The 20,414-nt window shown below is 48.5% G+C and overlaps 1 protein-coding gene across 1 annotated transcript; it reads right to left on the bottom strand.

Annotated features, from left to right (window-relative positions):
* Positions 1–670: 670 nt before the first annotated feature.
* Positions 671–19,757, bottom strand: wizb (WIZ zinc finger b). Its single transcript, XM_079177200.1, has 17 exons — positions 19,627–19,757; positions 18,926–19,105; positions 18,650–18,836; positions 18,339–18,414; positions 17,037–17,179; positions 15,359–16,954; positions 13,919–14,365; positions 12,775–13,188; positions 10,585–10,737; positions 9,643–10,185; positions 9,121–9,567; positions 8,504–9,016; positions 7,776–8,321; positions 7,470–7,681; positions 4,936–5,233; positions 3,942–4,098; positions 671–3,500 (listed from the first exon to the last, which is right to left on the bottom strand). Exons 2-17 carry the CDS (start codon positions 19,022–19,024, stop codon positions 3,104–3,106), a joined length of 6,228 nt encoding a protein of 2,075 aa, XP_079033326.1. The 5' UTR covers positions 19,025–19,105; positions 19,627–19,757; the 3' UTR covers positions 671–3,103.
* Between the last annotated feature and the right edge of the window lie 657 nt (positions 19,758–20,414).

Raw genomic sequence — 20,414 nt, 5'->3', positions numbered from 1 at the left:
AAAATGTGTCTTTAAATAACTAAAACTGGCATTCAGCTCCTCTATGTAATCTATCAATAGTTTCTTATAACTATACCTTCATGGTAACAATCTCCTCACAATGTCCACTCAGCAGCTGCTCTGGAGCTTTTAGACATATCACATGATCTTCATCAGCAAATTAAAGTTCAGCTGGTTTACATTTCAGTTTGTTTCTGAGCACTTTAAGGACTTCTCATCCATGTTGGGTTAGATTGTTTTGTTCAACCTCTGCTTCCAGGGGAGTGAAGCTGTAAACTCTGAATCGAGGCCTTTTAAAGTCATTGTTGTTTTGTTCGAGATGACTTTACTATATTAACTTTTGTTTTTTTATACGTATGCCATGTTATTAAGGCAAAGGCAATTTCCACAATTGTGGTCAATTAAGTTCCTAACTAACTTGTGTTTTTCCCTTCCATCTAAGGCTGTATTCAAGCTTGGAATCAACCATGTAACCAACACAAAGATGCTATTGTACCTCCCCCTGGTGGCCAAAAAGCATTACAACTGAAGACAATCGACAATCGGACCAGCGTGCAAAGATCTCATGTTCCAATGAAGGCGACAATTCAGCGTCTGAAATTGAAATCACATTTATTGTTTGTTCTTTGAGTTGATTCACTTAAAACCCTTTTGTGTACAGTACGTTTCTTTCCTCAACTGCATCTTTTTCTTCTTAATCGCCAACGTCGTCGTCTTTTTACACACCCATACACGCAGACACATGTACACACATGTACACGCACACACACACACACACACACACACACACACACAGAACAGCCAGTTACACCAGCTGAGTCTTGTTCAGGTAATCTTAAAGGGAACTCCAATGCACCGGATTGAGACCTGCCGGTGAGGCCACGGCCTCTGCTACCCCTGGTGAAGGCAGAGGAGGATCGCGTCTCTCCGCCGCATAGTGGTCCCCTTTAAAAGGCCCCGCGTATTAGAGTCCTGCCATACCAGGACGGGACGATCGCATCCAAAACACCGTCCTCGCATTCAGCCGCTCGCCGGCTCCCAACGCTCTTCTCCAGCACCAAAGTTTCAGCTTCGGAGAGACTAAAAATAAAAAATACTCTAAAGATTCACCTTGCAGGACTGCAAATACAGAAATGTACAGAGCAATACAAAATACAGAGCATCAAAAAGGTTGAAATCAAATCACGATAGAGGAATTAAGATCACTTACTTTTTTCTTTTCTTTTTTTTTTTTAACTACCTCGCTAATAGAACTGCTGATGGCTCTACTAGCTTACTAGCAGTTTCTTAAGTACATGTAGTTATATAGTATGCATCTATACTCCATAAAGGGGGTTTGGGGTGGGGGGGCATCGTTAGGATCGCCAGCCTACATGGACCCCTTTAGGCATTGCTTCAGTTCGGAGTCGCTATGAACGCACTCTGAAGCAATGTTCGAAAAGAAACAGTCCGCAGAGGTCCCACGTGTTTCTGGTGTTTGGACTGGGCGCTTCTCAAGAGCCCCGTTTGGTTCATGTTTACTTGCAATACTCTAAAACCCAGCAGTATCGGCACGAGTCCCGCCAAGCGGCTCCGGTGGCCCGGGTCGTCTTCTCTCTGCCGTGTGCGCGTCGGCGGATGCGGAACACCGCCGGTTGGTTCAGTCCGTCGTGCGGCGTGGAGGAACTTGGGGGGGAACTCGATGGCTGTGCAGAGTTTCCTCCACCACCAGGTCCAATGTAAACAGCTTTTACAGAGGCAAGACAAGGAAGTAAACAGACTCTTTGGCACATCCCAACACACGATGACGGATGCATTTCAAGTCCTGATTAGACCACAGACAGGCTCACACATTTAGTCCACTTTGAGCTCAGGAGAGGGGGCGTTCCTATCAGCGGGTTAACGTCAGTCTCTCTCTTTAAACCGGGAGACAAATGCACATCTGCTATGTATGTACACAAACATACAAACTAACACACACACACACACACACACACATTGTGTGCACTAGTGTAAAAGTGCACCGCTGACCTATTTTCAAACATTCCAAAGTTCTACTATAGCTTTAAAATGACCTAGCTTACCACATTCAGATGCATAATAATAAATAAATAATAGCTTGGGTTAAATTTAAAAAAAGACAAAAAAAAAAAAAAGGCAGGAAGAAAAAGGGCAACACTGTGAATGGAAACAAACTTGAAAAAAAAGTGTAACCTTGGCCCTGCTTCTCAAAAATAACATAAAAAAAGCTACCATCTGCTGAAAGCAGCGGACCTTGGAGTCGTGACATCATGAAATGGTACAGTAACATGGGGCGTATGTTTGATTGTGTGCATATAAGGTTTCAATAGGTGCTTTTAAGATACATTCAAGCAAAATGTATATTTTGGGGAAGAGAATTACATTATAAAGTCAACAAGGGGGAGTTTCCCTTTTTGGCTGTGCTTCCACTTCTGGCTCCTTTAACCAATTGGAATTAGTCTTTTCTTAATCCCGCCCATTTTTTAAATGGGCGTTTCAGTAAGTGCCGAGTGACAACGTCACTGTTGAAAGTGCCTGTTTTAACACTTAGTGTTACCACGTGTTTGACGTCTCGACCAGACGAGACTGGCGTGATTATAAATGTCATTTAATCTCAGTCGGGACCTTTAGGTGAGAAGGCCGGCGCAACCGGCGTGCCGATAGAAATGGTCAAAGTCTGTTCATAAAAGGAAATGGGAGGACGAAACTGTAGCAGACAGGAAGGTTGAAGCTTGATAAAGGGCTACATTAACCCCTAAATCCCCAGGTGACTGAGAGGAGAGAGGTACAGCAAAGGTCTGCGTCAACACCTGGACATTCAATAGAAACAAGGCAATCACAAAACACTAGTTCATCTCTGCTCATGATACTTGCCAAACTCGCGGATAAGCCAGGAGAGCTTCGTTCCCCTGGTAACGGGACTTAGTAACAGTCCAGAAAGCTGCTTCAAAAGGTGCTTGGGGCTCAGAGGGCTCTTTGGAGGGGAAACGATCCTCTCTCAACACTTTGTGAAGGCCGAAAGGAAAGAAGCGGATGGACGAAGAGATATTTTTAAAAAAAGGGAAAAAGCAAAGGGGTTTAAATGACAGCGATGAGTTTGAGCTTACACTGTCTGGGCGGGGAGGGGGATGGGAGTTGGAGATAGGGTGGGCTGCTCCTCCGAGACCGTTACAATCTCTGTGGCAGTGACCGGCGGAGCACACTCGGCCACCGGAGGCGTGGTGGAGCGGCCGTCGGGAAGCGCGTCGTGGGTCGGGGTGGAGGCGTGGGCAGGCGTGGTGGAGGTGGTACTGGAGGTAGAGGTGGAGGCCGGGGGAGAGGCTTGGACAGGGGCCGCGCCGTCGACCGGGGCCGCGCCGTCGACCGGGGCCGGGGGTTCGGCGGGGGCCACTTTGGGGGCGGCGGCCTTGTTGTAGTTCATCTTGAGGATGTGCTGCTGGAGGTGCCGGATCCAGTCCTCCTGCACCGACAGCGGGCCGTGAAACTCCACCTCGCAGAATCTGATAACAAAAAAACCCACATATTAAAGATAGAATTATGCAGAAACAAGTCATCTGCATATTCTGTTGCTGCAGCGACGTTTTTTACACAAAGAAACGAAATACGAACTGACGGTGTTAAACTCAGCTCCTCCCTCGGGAGCAGACGATTCTGTTAAAACGTTTGTACTGCAGTCATATCAGAACTTAAGCACTCATTGGTGTTGCCTGAAAATCCCAAATGATTCAGGATTCTCAATATAGCGCATTAACCGCTAACAGTGGAGTGCTGCTCAGCAGGGGACGGGGGTGGGGATTGCTGCCTGGGGATTACGGGACTATTTAAAACTTAGCCTGACAGTTCTATTAATGCTACTGTCCCTAAAATGTCTAATGTTAAACAGGCCCTGAAGGTTTTCCTCTCGGGCCGCCCTGCTCTAAACACACACGGGTTTCACTCACCGGCACTTCAGGGTGTAGAACTTGCCCACCAGTTTGACCAGTGGGTAGGAGGGCGGTTTGGGCACCAGGGCGGGGACGGTGCCTGTGCGGGGGGGTTTGGGAGGACTCTCCGTTCCGTCTGGGAACGACGGGTGCTTCAAGGGCCGACGCTCATAACCTTAGCAAGAGGAGGAGGGTGGGGGAAAAACAGGGTCGGTGCAAAGTTGAGCTGAGCCACAACACTTGTATCGTCACTATTTTTGTCTTTTAGGGGTTGTTTGTTTAGTTAAACCCAGTTGACTTAAAAACTGCAATAATTCTCTCTTTTCACATTTAATTTTGGACTTCCAAGGTTCATTTTTCAACAATAATTTGTCAAAACATCACTACTTTCCAAAGAAATAAAATTAATAAATAATGCAAGCCAATTCAATGTAAAAAAAAAGAAGATAAAAGGCAACTCCCCGCCTCACTGAAAACAAAGGCTAGCGCAGTACCGTGGCTTATTTATTTCTGATGAACACCTCATTTTCTGTTTTTTTTCTTTTATCATAACAGACTTTTTTTTGCCTTGCATCGAATGTATCCCAAATTTAACCCGAATATGGTGTATTTGCATATCGAGAGCTAGCTGCGCTGTGAGGCGGTACTTAGCTAAATGCTAATATGCTCTCAGGGAAAACGCTAACATTCTGATGTTTAACAGACCAAATGCCTGTAAAAGCACCGTCATTTCCACAAGCCTCAGCTTTACTACAATGTTTATCACGTTAAGTTTAGTGTGTTAGCATGCTAACATTTGCTAATTAGCACTAAACACAAGTAACACTGAGATATTTCGGTCTGGGCCAACCAACTGACTTAACGCTAAAGCGTGGCCAATTACGGCCAACCAACATTACACAATGTCAGTAGTCTAATGCCCAGCGCTACCTAGAAACGTACAGAATTGGGTAAATGGCACATGCAGGCATATGCCATGGGAACCAAACCATATGCTGTGTCCCTGACGTACCTCTGGGCAGGCGGACGTTAAGCTCACTGCGTGCCACCTGTGCTTGGAGCGGGAGGCCGCCGGCGAGCCGCGAGGGGCTGGGACTGCTGCGGCCGGGCCTGAACAGAGCGTGTAGGTTGGGGCCGGCTTCACCCTCGGCGGTTCTGGAAGAGCCCTGGCTGACCTCGCGGCTCAGCCCGGCCCGCACCAGGCTTACAGCCAATGAAGACGACCACTGGGAGGAGGAGGAGGAGGAGGAAGAGGAGGCCTTCTGTGATGAGATGGGGAGGATATGATCAGACTCCGTTGAGCTGCTCTTCTGGAAGAGGGACAGAGATGAGTTTTCTAATCAGCATTATGTCAAACAAGAGACACTTGTCCTGTTGTAATTACCATGGTAATAAATTAAACAGAACTAGTTATACCAATCAGGTCATTATGAGGCCAAATAATGCGTATAATAGCAAATCTATCAATCGACTCTTTTTCATATAACATTGACAGCATTTATTATCCTCATCTTAAAGGAATAGTTCAACATATGAGCTGATCGATTCCCCTCTCAAAAAAATGAAGCACCTGCCAGTAGCTAATTAGCCTAGCATAAAGACTACCACATACCAGCACTTTAAAAGCTCACTAATTGACACGTTTGTTTCCCTCTTTCTTGTTTAATTAGTACAAACACGGATCGGTAAATGTTGTGGTTTTACAGGGGATTCTCTGCTGGACCATTTCTTGGTTGGCGCAGCGGCTTACGAGCTAAGCTAACTTTGTGAACTTAGCTGCCCGCCTGCAGCTTCCGTTTTTACCGTACAGACAGCAGCGTGATGGCAATAAATGCCAAAATATTCCTATAATTTGCTATAGAAAGGATTTTGACTGCCAATATATACATATATTTAGTTAATAGTGGTGCATTCCTTTAATTGGGATTTATCTATTTATTTATAGATTTAATTCAACTATTGCATTATCTCAATTTTGCACATATTAGTTTTTACTAGCTGCTTTTTGAAGACCATGTGCTGCACTTGAAAGCTCCGCGGTGGAGTAAAGAATATTTGTATCCATGAAAAGGCATCTCATTGTTATTCAGAGGACATAGAGATATCTTTGAAGCCCCGGCGCACATAGCAGTCCACCCACACAGGTGTTTTCACTCATTTCCTGATTAGACCTGATTGACGTGCCTCTGGCTTTCCTGTCAATTCTGTTCAACCTTCTTATTGGTCTTTTAAGAGTTCGTCGACATCACACAATTCCCAGCATAGCTCCACCTCTCTTCCCCCTGACCCAGAGGTCTAATCAGCTGCAATTAAAAACACCTGTGGCCAATGCAATCACTGAGCAGCTAAATGAACTGAAGTGAACATGTTTCACAATACTGTTAAGTCCCTGCGTTTTCTTTTTTTTTTTTTTTTTATGATTGGGTGTTTGGTACAATTAACAATATTTTGATGGCTTTCTTTTATTTTCTCGATTTCTCTTTTGGTCCATACAATGTCAGTCAATAGTGAAAAATGCCCAAAACTTCCCTGAAGCCCAATATGACATCTTCAGATTAATTACTTACACATTAATTAAATAATTAATTAAAACCCAAAATATTGGGTTTGCTACCACATAGACAGCAGCATGAGCAACTGGAACTGGGGGGTTGTTTAGTTTTAGTTTTTTTTTTGCCTGAAAGATGATGATGCCGATTAATTAATTACCAAAATAGTTGCTGATTAATTTTCTGTTGATTGGCTAATCAATTGATGGTCTACGTGGTCGGTCTATTTTAAATCATGCATCAAATCAGCAGCACAGAACAACACGCGCAGCTTCGGTGGGTTCATTTCTCCCTTTACAGTAATGATTACAAGGACATTTAAAAGGTGATCCGTTCTGTATGTGTGTCACATCACAGCTCGGGGAAAAAGGTGTGACAGTGACGCAAATGCACCAGAAACTAATTCAGGAGGGAAAGAAAGCAAAGGGAGAGAAAAAAAACCCTGTACGTTTTCTCCTATCAACAGCATGCCATAATTTATCTGAGGATGAAACATAAGCTGCCAGGCACCCTGGTTACTATGGCAACTATCAAGTCAGTTGTTCTGGCATCCGTCCCCACAGTGATTTCTGCCGGGTGTGAAGACACAGGGTCTACAGTAAGGCTCAAAGCTGTTAGACAACACGTCTCTGAAGCTTTCCAAGACACAAAATGTCTGTCGCGCCACCAGCTGAGGAGCGTTAGATCTCGGAGCGAGGCGCCTATTCAAAGACACTGGGAGGAAAGAGAGCGTGTCAGAGAAGTAGCACAGAAGGTTGTGATCTTGTGTTGTATCGCCGCCGCTGAGCTTTGTGGGAGGTTCTTCTTCTGAAATGTTACATCTTTTCTCAGAGAAAGAGAAGAAGAAAAAACAAACTCGCAACAAAACACTTCGCTGAAGTGAGAGAGAGAAAAAAAAAGAAAGAAGTCAAATCTGTGAGCGTGCTCCGTTAATAAAAACACCTGCGTTGACCCGAGTTGTCCCGCTAATCACCAGCAGCTGGCTGCCTCTGCTCACCTTCTTGAGGGTGGAGCGGTTGCCCTGCATGTAGCTGCGATGCATCTCCAGCACCTTCTGCGGCCTGCTGCGCATCCAGGCGCTGAGCGTCTCGATGGGGGATCCATTCACGCACCACTCCGTCACGCCGAACTGCCTCAGGTGGGCTCGCGCGTGGCTGGCCAGGGCCTTGCGGTTCTCGAAGTAGAAGCCGCACAGCTCGCAACTGGGATCTGAAAATTCCGGAAAAAGGGATGAGAGATCGTCTTTTAAAGAATACAATCAGTACACAATGGATGGGGGGGGGGGGGACAACCACTAACTCACCCTGGTGTCCGTGTTTGTCTGGGGAAGGTTTTCTTTTGAAGGAGAAATCATGTGGCAGCGGTGAGAAAGCCTTGAGCTGATGTGGCGGTGACTTGGTGGTCTCCACTGGCTGGGCCTCTTCAGACAGAGGCCTCTTCCCCAGCGGGGAGAGTCTGAAGAACTTCCCCGGTGGCGGGGTAGCAGACGTGGACCCCAGGCCCTGCTTGTGGAGCCTGGACCCCGACTGCAGCAAGCTGAGCGGAGACTTGCGGAACTTGGAGGACTGGTAGCCTGAAACACCCAAACCCTCTGTGTAATCCCACAGGGGACTGCTGGCCCCCTGGGTCGACTCCTTCTTCACTCCCTGGTGAGAGGAGGGGCCCACCCCTCTCTTGTGCATGACCTCCCTCAGGGTGTCGATGGGCGAGCCGTTGACCGTCCACTCGGTGATGCCCATCTGGCGCAGGTGGGAGCGGGCGTGGCTGGAGAGGCCTTTGCGGTTCTCGAAGTACTCCCCGCAGAACTCACAGCGAATATCTCTTGTGGGCTCCACTTCATGGGCCATGGCTACGGAAAGACCGAAGGGAGAAAGTCAACGGAAACAAGAAAGTAAGTAGAAGATCAAAAGAAGAGTAAGAGAGCACTAAAACACAAACATTACTGGTAAATAAGTATGTTTCCCAAAATGTAGAACAGTTCCTGTAGATTTGCTAAATTAACCCTGGAGGCAAACATAGGATCCAAGTTACCCAAGTTGAGGGGGAACACACTGTCAGAGCTGCTCCAAGTGCAGTTGAGAGCTTCGCCGGAGAAGCCGGCAGATCTCCCTGCGGTTCCTGGCGCGGTGACCTCCAGCTGCACCGGCTCAGGTTTCAGCTTGAGAATCAGCCCGCTGGCGGACGTCGGTGGAGCCAAGCTCGATTTAGACGGCGTGGACTGTGGGGGACTGGAGGGGCGAGCAAAGGCGAAGGGTAGGCGGCTGAGGAGGGTGGCAGAGGGAGAGGAGGAAGAAGAGGTGGGCAGAGGCGAACGGGGGGGTCCCGGAGAGGACCGGGGTGGGGCTTTGAGAGGTTTTAGAGGAAGAGCACAAGGCAGGCCCCGCCTTGTGATGATCTCCCTCAGGGTGTCGATGGGCGAGCCGTTGACGGTCCACTCGGTGATGCCCATCTGGCGCAGGTGGGAGCGGGCGTGGCTGGAGAGGCCTTTGCGGTTCTCGAAGTACTCCCCGCAGAACTCACAGCCTATTTCCTTCGGAGGTTCACCTAGAAGTTGAAAGGAGTGAACCAAAATGTGTTAAGACAGAAGCCTAACACCTCATCTGGAAACATCGATCGCGTGAAACAACACTCACTGAAACAACACTCACTGTGTGGAAGGGCCATGAGCTCGCCACTACTCAGGCGGAAGACCCTCATGGAGGAGGACTTGAGACGCTTGGCGGGTGGGCCGAGCAGAGACGGGGCAGAGGAAGAGGTAGCTCTGGGCGTGGACCCGCCGCCGGCTGTAGTCACCTTGCAGAGGAGGGAGGAAGAGGAAGACAGGCTGAGCAGGGAGCGCTTTGGGCCGGAAAGTGTGGTGGCGAGGCCCCGCGGCCCTGCGCGGCCGTGGAGCTGCAGCGCGCCGGCTTTGTGCTTGAAGTCGTCCGTGTCGATGAGCTGGTTCAGCAGGTCGATGGGAGAGCCCTTGGATTCGGAGTACTCCACCCCAAAGTGCCGCAGGTGGGCCCGCGCGTGGCTGGACAAACCTTTCCGAGTCTCGAACCAGGCGCCGCACAGCTGACAGACGATGTCCTTGTTGGGGTCCACCTCCAGTGCTGCACGTGAGGAAGAAATAACCAGACTTAGATAACAAACTTGAGAACTTTTCACGATGTTCCAGAGACACTTACTGAGGTTGAGAGGAGCGTCATTCTCCTGCGGTGCCCAGGTGGGTTTGGTCGTGACGTTGGCGGAGAGGTTAGAGGTCAAGCCTTTCATTCCCCCGGCCTTGTGCTCAAGGGAGCGCAAGGGGGAAGACACGGGCAGCAGAGAGGAAATGGGGGCTTTCCTCACAACTGAGGACGGGGAGCCGGAGTGAGGCAGAGCCGGTGAAGCGCCGGGGGAAGGTGACGGCGTGGAGGAAGAAGAGGGTGGCACTGCTTTCGCCGCTTTGGCCAGGATGGAGAGGGGAATGGCTTTCTCGTCTAAGTCCATGTCTCCTAGCTCCTCATCCTTCTGAGGGACAGAGGCGTTCTTGGCGGAAAGGGGCTCCGGAAGAGATGTCTGGCCGCCCGCGTGGCGCTCTTTGGCAATTTGGTAGAGGAGGTCGATCGGCGCCCCGCTGCTCTCCGAGACGGCGACACCCAGCTGGCGCAGGTGAGAGCGGGCGTGGCTGGACAGCCCGCGCCTGGTCTCGAACTGGGCTCCGCACACCGCGCACTTCAAATCGTGGACTGCGAACGAGGCAAGAACAGCTGGTGAGACATCGCGAACAAGCCTTATTTCAATGCAATTGATAAAGACACAAAGTTCGCAAAGTAAGAGCAGGTGGCTCGGCTTCCTTCAGAGGCCGCGGAGATCAAGGAGGACGTGTCGCCTCTCTTACACTTCCTGTCTACACCCCCCCTAGTCTTCAGGAACACTTGCCAAGTGCTAGAAGTGCTCTCATTAGCTCCTAACATACATTTGTCTCCCTCTGAAGATTCCCCCGGGGACAACCCTCACCTCAACGCTGACCTAGGGTCAGTTTTACAAGCTCCCCGCTGACAGCCACGGTAAAGCTCTGCCATAGCAAATCCAATCCCCCTGTCAACACTTTAGGGTCAGCGTTCCTGTTTTTTTCCCTCCCTCACCCTTGGAGTCTGCATCCTCCCCGGGAGAGAGGCCGTCTGAGTCCACGCTGCACCGCCCGGCTTTCTGTGTCCGGCTTGAGCTCAGATCATCCAGTGCTGGACACTGGGGCTCCTCCTCGTCCTCATCATCCTCAGCTGCTTCATCCTCCTCACCTAAAACATTACAGACAATAATAATAACAATAAAAAGATAGTACCGTTATAAGTACAGGGCACAAGAGATGGAATGCCATGTTAATTAGGCCTATTAAGTGACTGGGATAATAACTATTATAATAAAGGGTGTCTGACACTTAATTTCTATGCTTCTAAAATAATTCAGTCTTTGAAAGCTTATTAATACATTTAAAAGACGCAGTCAGAGCAGGAAAACCTCCTCAGCTCATTGCCTATAATGTATCAGCTCTTGTAATAACAGCGCATTATAACCTCTATGCGAGGAGGTGCACGTGAAAAAGAAATCAAGAAATGAATCCCTGTCAATAAAAAAAAAAAAAAAAAAAAAGGGGGAAAAAAGTATTAATTGCACTACTGTATGAAACAAACATGGCAGTCTCGGTTCCCCCTGCAGTCAGACATTTCTGGGACAAATAAAAAAGTGCCATTTTATGCGACAAAATCGCGTAAATCAGAGGAGACGCGGAGACAGACAATGCTTTTTGTCTGGTGGGCGGCTCTGCGCTTGTCAGTTCATCTCCTGACTGTAAAAGAGCGATGTGACACCTCGGAGCGCAGCGTTATAACACCGTCTATTATAACGGAGACAATGCCACACAATCAGCCGGGTATTTATTTAAAAACGGATCAAAGTAGCAACCACGCTAACTTGACTTTGTATCCATTCAAGGCGGAGTGACACTACACGAGCGAGCTGACACTTCCAAGTAAAAAAAAAAAAAGGAAAGAAGAAAAAGTGATACTTCGATTATACTTCGTTGATCCGGATAAGTTGGAATACTGGCTTACAAAGTTACCATGTTTCCTGGGCAATCTCGCTCGCAGTTGATTACAAAAAACATGCACAAATGCGTGCACTTGAAAGCACAGCGTGTCCTCTATCAAAAATCAAAGCAAAGTAAAATGGCGAGGATTGGGCAACTGTAGGTAATTTTACAGATCCTGCAGCATTGGAAATACTGGACGTCATCCCAGACGTGCACAATAAAAAAAGAGAAAGAAATCCACGGACGTTAAGCAAACACAAACTGTACCAACAAGACCACAACAGCCCCAAAATCATCACTATTTATCCGCGCGTGCAAAAAACGGGAAACAACCCGAAACAATAACAATGACCCGCTTTGTGAGCTATTTGACACCCGTGTCATGGGCTACCTGCATGGCTGCGCGCGACATTGGTTTTCTATACAGAAGTATCGCATGATAATGAGGATTTTTTTCCTTTTTTTTTTTTAATGGCTGAATGTCTGGCTACGATGTGACAAGAGGATGCGGCGCGAGACGCGCGGCGCCGTATACGCCGCCGTGCGATCCAAAAGGGGCACGCGGGTGCTCGGGAATTTCAGCGCGCGGTACTCACCGGTCCGCAACCGCAGTGCATCGGACTCCCCGGCAGCCTACGCCAGACAGTTTTTTTTTTTCCGCTATTGTTTGGGTCTACGGGGAGGTGGAAGCAGCCATTTTGCCCCCATATGCACCGCTAAGCTAAGGCGTGACCAATCGAGTGGAGGCGGAGGTTGGGATGAAATGCACCGAGTGCCACATCAACCACGGGGTATCAGTGACTCTCTCTCTCTCTCTCACTCACACACACACACACACACACACACACACACACACACACGCACACACATGCACACACGCACACTCTCTCTCTCTCTCTCAGTTGAGGCTGATTTTCTCCACAGCCACCATCCTGATTCAAACACTTCACACATTGCACAGCGGTGTCACACGGGTCAAGGCGTTTTTTTATTCAGAGGTTAAAAAAAGCAAACAGGCAGATGCACTTAAAACAACAGCATTTAAAGTCAACATTACTCACTGCTCTATGAATGTGTAACAGTCTCCATGAACCCTCCAGGCATCATTACTGGGGTGACATGCCCCGTGTTTAAAGTTCAAAGCGCCAGATCGCCATAATAACTATCAAACGCATCAGCATCCAGCAGGATAAGTCAGGTGCTTTACAAGCCTACTTTTAAGGATAGATCAATAGTGATAACTTACCTCCACTCTCTTCTACCCCGTCCTCCTCCTTCAAGCGTTGAGGAGATGCTGAGGGCGGCGCATCCGGAACAGCCACGCTCTCGCTTGTGTCCCCCTCCAACTTTACCTCAACAATTCCCTCCCCTTCCTCCTCCATCTCCTTCTCCTCTTCTTCTTCCTCCTCCTCCTCTTCCTCCTCCTCCTCAGCGGAGGAGTAGGTGCTCCGGGGGGGAGCCGTGGGGATCGTAAGGTCGGGCCTGCTGGAGAACAGCTCCCTCAGGATGTGGATCGGCGAGATGGTGACGTCCCAGTTGGTGATGCCGAAGTCGCGGAGGTGGGCCCTGGCGTGGCTGGACAGGCCGGCCCGGGTGTCGAAGCCGGCGCTGCAGAACTCGCAGTGCATCACACTGAATGTGTCCGGGTCGAAGTTGGCAACTGTGGGGAGGGGGGGGGGGCAACATGTTTAGACATATGACAGAATGTGCAGTGCAGCTGTAAGCTGACTGGTCCAATTAGCTATTGGAACAGTTGGATAAATTGCCATGCGATTTTGTACAGACAATCATGGTCCCCTGAAGATGAATCCTGCTGACTTTGGTGATCCCCTGACTTGTCCTCTAGCTCCAACAGATGGCTAAAATGTTGTCATTTTGAGTGAAATGTCTCGACAAATATTGGATGGATGGCCATTCAATTTGGTGCCCATTCATGTTCCCCACAGGATATATTAAAATCTCTTTGATGACCTCATACCTCTTCGCCTAGATGACTTTGATGACAAGCTGTACTTTTTGTTTAGTGCTAATTAGCAAATATTAGCACGTTAAGCTTAAATGGTAAGCTTTAAACCTTTTCATTTCTCCAGTTTTCTTATTCTGCGACATCATCTTGCCACCCCTCAGATTTATGACCCTTGCTTCGACAGGTTGGGAACCACTGCTTTATGTTAACGTGACCACTTGTAAAAGCAGTTCACAATAAAGTGCTCCCAGCTGGTAACCAGACATTTGATTTATAGAGAGAGGAATCCACAAAGCAACTACCGCATGGCTCACGTCGGGGTCATTGTGTCAAGCATATATTAAGACAAAGACAGCATAAACCGACTGTCTGGGCTTTAGAATCTCTACACACCCTATAGCTATACACGCCGCAAGCCGCTGACCTTTTTTCTTCTTCTTCTGATAGGAGAACTTCCTCTCAATCGCATTGACTTCCTCGGGGGATATGAAGTGACGAACATTGTAGCTGACGCCCACTCGGTTCAGGTGGCCCCTCACGTGATTGGCGAGCCCGATGCCATTATGAAATCGATCGGGGCAGTAGGGGCACTTCCTCTCCACACTCTTGAGCGCCTCCGAGTCCTCATCGATCTCGTCCGGGTCTTCATCCAAGAACCCTTCCGACAGGAGACGTCGCACGTGCTCCTCGTCAATGTCGTCGTCGTCTTCGTTGTCTTCGCTGTCAGTTTCCGCGGGAGCAGCGGTAACCCGGTTGCTTCTCCTCAGAAAGAAAACCTTTCCATCTTTCTCCACCTCCAGCTTGTCTTCATCCTTCACACACTTCTCAGGGAGGAGCGAAAATGTGGCGCTCTGCTGTGCTGAGCAGTCCTCTATCAAGATCAAAAATAAATAAATGAACAGACAAATCCTATTTAAATTGAACCAGAATACTTACCTTAAATACATAGGTTTTGGGTGAGTCTTAAAGTCTGTCTGGCCTAAGTCACTATATCAATTGTTTACATTCAGTGTATTAATCTGATTATTGCCCAGTTTTTGCATTAATCTGATTAGTCTTTCAGGTAAAGGGATTACAGATAACTATGCTAACACAGCTAGATTTCTGCTACAGAAATGTGATAATTCATACAAACCCATAAACAGCTTTTTTAAAGGGTTATGTACTAGAAAAGCTACTTGTTGGTGTAACAAACAGTTGCCTTACACATTACACACACTAGTAGTCACGGAGCAACGTTAGCATTCATTTGTAGTCGTGTTCAGTCCACCTAGTCCAATATTCACTCTACTTTTAGCTCTGTTTTTGGTCTCCACCAACTCCACCAACATCTGGCTTTTTAGCAGCTAAATGCTCCACTATGTTAAACAAGCTAATCGCTAACGTTTTACCGTCAGCTGTTTGGTGTTGGGCAGGGTGCGTACAGTAGGTTTTCAAAGCTGTTTTCGCTGAAGACAGCCGCCTGCTGTGGTCTGGAAATGACACTATGTGAGCGGTTAAGAGTGAACAGAAAAATTGTGAGCCGTAAAGTGAAAGCGATTAGCTTAAAGATGCTAAAATGCTCCGCAGAGCTAAGGTGAACTGCAGAGTGAGGGGATTTTTCTCTTTGTCACTGTACACCTTTCACATTACACATGGTCATTTGATCCATTGTTTATGAGAAAAATATTTATATGTGCAGCTTTAATATTTTCTGTATGATCAGGTTTTCTGCACAATTACAAAAACAAAGCTATGAGCAAGCAGAAATCAGACGGATGTCTTATCCAATTTGAGAATGTCGATATACGACTTGGGTGACATAATGTTTTAGCATTAGCATTGGCATTAGCATTAGAGTCTTCAGTCTGACATTGAGTCTCACCTGTGCTGGACCGTGCTCTGGTGTGCGGTTTCCCTCCAACAGTTGAGTTGGCGTCTCGTTGGGAACACTCGGTGTCGAGCTTTGTGCTCTGCTCTTCTTCTTCTTCTTCACTCCCAGTCAGCTTGTCATCCTCCAGAAACTTGGCCAGATCAGTCCAAGTCTTCCCTCTTCTGCTGAATCTCCTGTTCCCAACGCACTTGAAGACCACCTGGCTCGCGGGGCGAGCTGCAGCACCTTCTGGCGTCACGCCGCCCCCAGAAGCAGCGGCTCCTTGTTGGCTCTCGCCTCGAGTTGCATCGTGCGAGGATCCAGACCCAGAGAGGCAGTCAGACTCGAGGGTGGGTTTTGATATACGAGCGCCCATGTCGGACCTCCAACACTGGCCAGTCTCATCAGCCAGCGCCCCACTGATGGAGACCTGTGCCGGGTGAACAAGTTTCTGGTGTTCCCTCATTACAGTTTGACTGGAGGTCAGGAAGGCACAATGACCACAGGCCAGGGAAGTTGATGCCAAACACGTTGGTGGACTCGGGGACGGGGGGGCAGCCTGGCGAGGAGGTTTTTTTCTGTTGTGGGTCTTGGTGTGATTGGCCAGTGCCTGGGAGGTTCTTGTGCTGAAGTTACACTTGGTGCAGGCGAAGCGACGGCGGCAGGCGGAAACACCTCGGGCCGGAGCCGGACTTCGAACTGAATTCGGAGGAGCGGCGTCCGAGTCGAGAACCGCTGGGTCTGGTGTTGAAACCGGGGCCGGGGAAAGTGGCGGAGACGCGACTGTTTCTGGGTCTGGCGTTTTGCCCGCATCTCGCATAACAGCCCCGTCCGAGCTTTTATGCTTCACCGTCTTGCCGTCGAACTTCTGAATCTCTCCCGCCTTCCCGTTTCCGTTCAGTTTCTCAATCTCCTCCAAGATCTTTAGACGAGACTCCTGGTGCCTCCTGTGGTGGTCGGCCAGTGCGAGACGATTTGGCAGGTTCCATCCGCACTCAACACACCGAAATCGGCCGCCCTTTCCCGAACGCCTGCCGCCCGCTGCGCCACTCTGACAATGCTCCACTATGTGCTCCTGCAGGTGGACCTGCTTCTTGAAGTAAATGCTACATTCCACGCAGGTGAAGATTTCTTTACCCGGCTCTTCTTCCTCTTCTTCAGTCTCCCCTTTCCCTCCAAACTTCATCGGCTCCTCCACTGCTGCCTCTCCGAAGCCAGCCTCCTCAAAATCGTACACCCCTGCACCTCGATTGAGCTGTGCCGTCTCAGTGGTTTGGGATTTTTGAGCAGTCGGCCGTTTGTCGGCCTCAGGCGATGTGCACTTTAAGGTGCCAAGACCGGAGAAGGGCCTGAGCAGCACCCTCTTCTTGCGGCATCGCTGAATGAATGTGCAATGAGCCCAGGGGGCGGGAGGGGGACTCTCGGGGTCCGAGTCTCCAGGGAAGGTATACACATCCCTCTCAAGCTCCTTGGTTTCTTTTCCCTTGGGCCTCTTCTCTCCCTCGCTATGGCCCACCTCCTCCTCCTCCTCCTCCATTTGGCAACCGTCCTTTGGTTTTCCTTTGGACAGAAACAGCTCGGATACATTCCACGCGTCGCTGTCTGCCACTGCGAAGAGAAAACGGAGGAGTTATGAATGGAAGCTCTCAAGTGTGCAGGCAGCTCTGGGTTTCGTCCTTATGTTACTCACAGTCTGTTGGACCGAGAAGAGACGTATTTGGCTCTTCTGTCTTTGTGCTCTCGTGGTCGCCGGCGTGCCCCTCCACAGCAGTAGACCAGTCTTTCTCTTCATACAAGTGCTGCAGTTTTTCAGGTTCATCTTCACTATGAAGTCTGAGAGGGGGAAAGAGTTACATGACATTTCTAACAAGGGAAAGCAGCATCTCTGCCTGAACCAAGTCAAAATTACAGACCATGTGCGAGCTCTTATTTCTCATTCTCACACTGAGGTTATGTCCGTTTTTCTGTAATTTATTGGGGTTTTAGCAAACTGGGGGAAACAGTCAGTGTAATGCTGATTCCAGTATTTGTAAATCCAACCAAATAAAAAAACAAGTGCAAGTATTTGTCCCCCATCATTTCAATCCTTGCCGTTAAGAAAAGGATTTGAAATAGGGCCGTTATTTAATATGATAATGTATTTCAGTGGAATTATTATATCACATGTCAAGAAATGGTGATACATACAGCTGCAACGGTTAATCGATTAGTTGTTGACTATTAAATAGAAAGAATTCTCTCATTTTAGTTTCGTAAATGTAATTACTTTCTGTTTTTTTTACTCCTCTGTGACCGTAAACTGAATATCTTTGAGTTGTGGACAAAACAAGGCTTTTGAGGACGTCATCTTGGTGCTTTGGGAACGTTTATTTAACCATTCTGTCGACTAAAATACTAATCGATCAATCAAATAATAAAATGGACATCAAACGACAACCAAAACAATCGTTAGTTGCAGCTCTGCGGTGATACACAATTACTGTGTATAAATTGATAATAAGAGAAAATCAGAAAAGAGAATTTTGAACTAAAGTTCTTATTTAATTGAGAGAATACTTAATACTTTTCATCTGTCAATTATGACATTCACACAAGAGCATACAAAACCATGTGGTTATTTCATATATACACTGCTTATTTATCGAGTTGCCAGAAAACATATGTTGTGACATACGTTGGCCCTATATTGAAACAGTGGAGCTATATTATACAGTATGGGCCTGAATACAAGATTACATGGCAGGTTTCCTGGGGGAAACAAATGCTACTAAAGGACTACTTGGACTCCAGCAGTACTAAAGCTTTAGTTAGTCTTCACTTCCTTGCTGAGAGTGTTAAAGCCAGTTAAGGAGTGTTGAAGCCAGTTAGCTTAGCTTAGCTTAGCACGAAGACTGGAAACGTCTGTCTCTCTCTCTCTGTGTGTCTGGATGTTTTTCCTAAACCAGCCGACATCGCTGCCCTTCCTCCTCCTCCTCCTCCTCCTCCTCCTCACCTGAGTCCAGAAGAAGGGGATCCCGGGCTGTGAGCAGCCAGACCGTGAGGGTTAGAAAAGTGCTGTAGCTCCTCTTCTGACACATGACAGCACACAAAACACACAACCACATCAACATCACCCCACAGTTACAGTCCACAGATATTGAAGATACACTGACTTCTGACTACATGCACACTGAATCAACAATGAGAACAATCAGAAGGGGTGGGGGGGGGGGGGCAACAATGATAGGAACACCGATGGCATCATGTATTTAGCTGCTGCTTGTAATCACGACTGGTCCCAGTAGGTAATAAACCATGTGTTACCATCCTGTGTTTCTCTCTCGGAGTCAGAGTCCCAGCTTAGGGAGGAAGGAAAGGCTGAGGACCTGAATCTCCTCTGTGCGCTCCTCCCTGGGTCTGTGCTGAGCCCGGACCCGGGGCCCTTATCTCCGGCCACACGAGAGCGTTTGGCAGACATCGGGCCGTCCCTCACATTTGGAGAGCGTGAGGACTAGAGGGCGATAATAAAAAAACAACAACATGTAGATTGACGGCAGGAATGGCGGCGACGAACGATGGCGAGGCCCGATGGGGTCTTACCTGTAAGGTGCATTCGAGGGAGGCGGGGTTTTGTGCTGAGGTGGAGGGTGCGGGCCCATAGCTGGTCCCTGGGGTTAGGGGTCGCCCCTCTGGCTCCATGGTCCCCCCACCCCTCCCCCCAGAGAGCAGTATGGAGTGCCACTGGTGACCAGTCGTCCTACATTGTGCAGCCTCCTCTTCCTCTGGAACACACACACACACACACACACACACACGCACCAAACCAGATAAAAGTTTCTCACCCTTTATACTCACAGACAACAACCACAGTAGCATATAGTGAGGGAAGAATCAAAAATGACATGTATGGAAGAATCTGCAGAATCTGTGCTCAGTATTTTTGGACTATATTTGGACTGTCTGGCCTGTTTTTCTCAACATGCCTGCTCTTAAAGAATGAAACAGGGCGCCCAACTGGTTACATAAATAAGTCGCCTTTCCACTCAGGCCCATGTCCTCTCCTTGCTGCCCCCCACCCCCACCCCTTCTCAAAAAGCAGGAAAATGCCCGGGTACATCCAGGGTGTCCCACCGGGCTGGCCTCTGCTGCTCCAGAGGACGTGGCTGGTACCGATACCGGTCGTTGTCAGGTGACTGTGACAACAATGCATCCGCGCACGATGCCGTTTAGAAGCACAAAACGCCCAAAAGCTGCAGTTTCTTTTTCTTCTATTATCTTTTTTTGTGTGTGCAAATACTCACTGAATTCGGCCTGGCTTGCGGGTCGCAGTAGAAAAAAGGGCTGGCTCGTTCAAGCACCGCTCGTCATAGTTGTGAGGACGGAGCTGTTTCACCGCCCCGAGACGATGCTCGCCGGGGGCTTCGACTGCTCCCGCGGGGACAAACTTGTCCCTCCGAACCGCCGCTCAGGTTTTCGCATGGATCCCTTGAAGATGCCAGACGGAGGACTCCATGTTATTTGGCTCGCGGGCACGCCACGGCTGCGTACGTAAGTAACGTCGACGGGGAGGGCGACGGAGAAAGAGTTTTCGAGTCGGAACGCCAGAGTCAAGTTGAATAAGTTCAACTTTTTTTTTTTTTTTTTTTTGAGCGGCTCCTCGGTTTATCTTCTGGTTTTGACGCCGGCGTGTGCGAAACGTTTTCGGTTGCAATGCGTTTTTGAGTCACGACGACACTCCGTTCTGCGAGATAATACGAGACTAGCCGGTGTTGACATAAGCCAAGGTGGTGACGTTTAATGATGCCGGACATCGTTTTATGGAGACAGGTAACGTTTTAATTATCATTTGCTGCAAATGTCGTGTCACCTAGTAGCAGCTTGGTCCACATGTCCTCCTCCGTGTTAAATAGCACGTGTATAGAAACATGTACCAGATGTGTCCCCTCGTTTTGAGGTGACGACAGCTGGACTAGTCTGTCATTAGTTAGTGTAATAAAACGTTCTAAATGTTGTAAATCAATAAACGTCTCACTGCCGGTTGATACGCGGTCATCTGGCGCCCTCTACTGGCCTTAGGTGGAACTGTGTT

This window comes from Pholis gunnellus, assembly GCF_910591455.1.
Source record: "Pholis gunnellus genome assembly, chromosome: 17".
NCBI lineage: Eukaryota > Metazoa > Chordata > Actinopteri > Perciformes > Pholidae > Pholis > Pholis gunnellus.
Note: the sequence above shows the minus strand (reverse complement) of the source record. Positions and strands in the feature narration are given on the sequence as shown.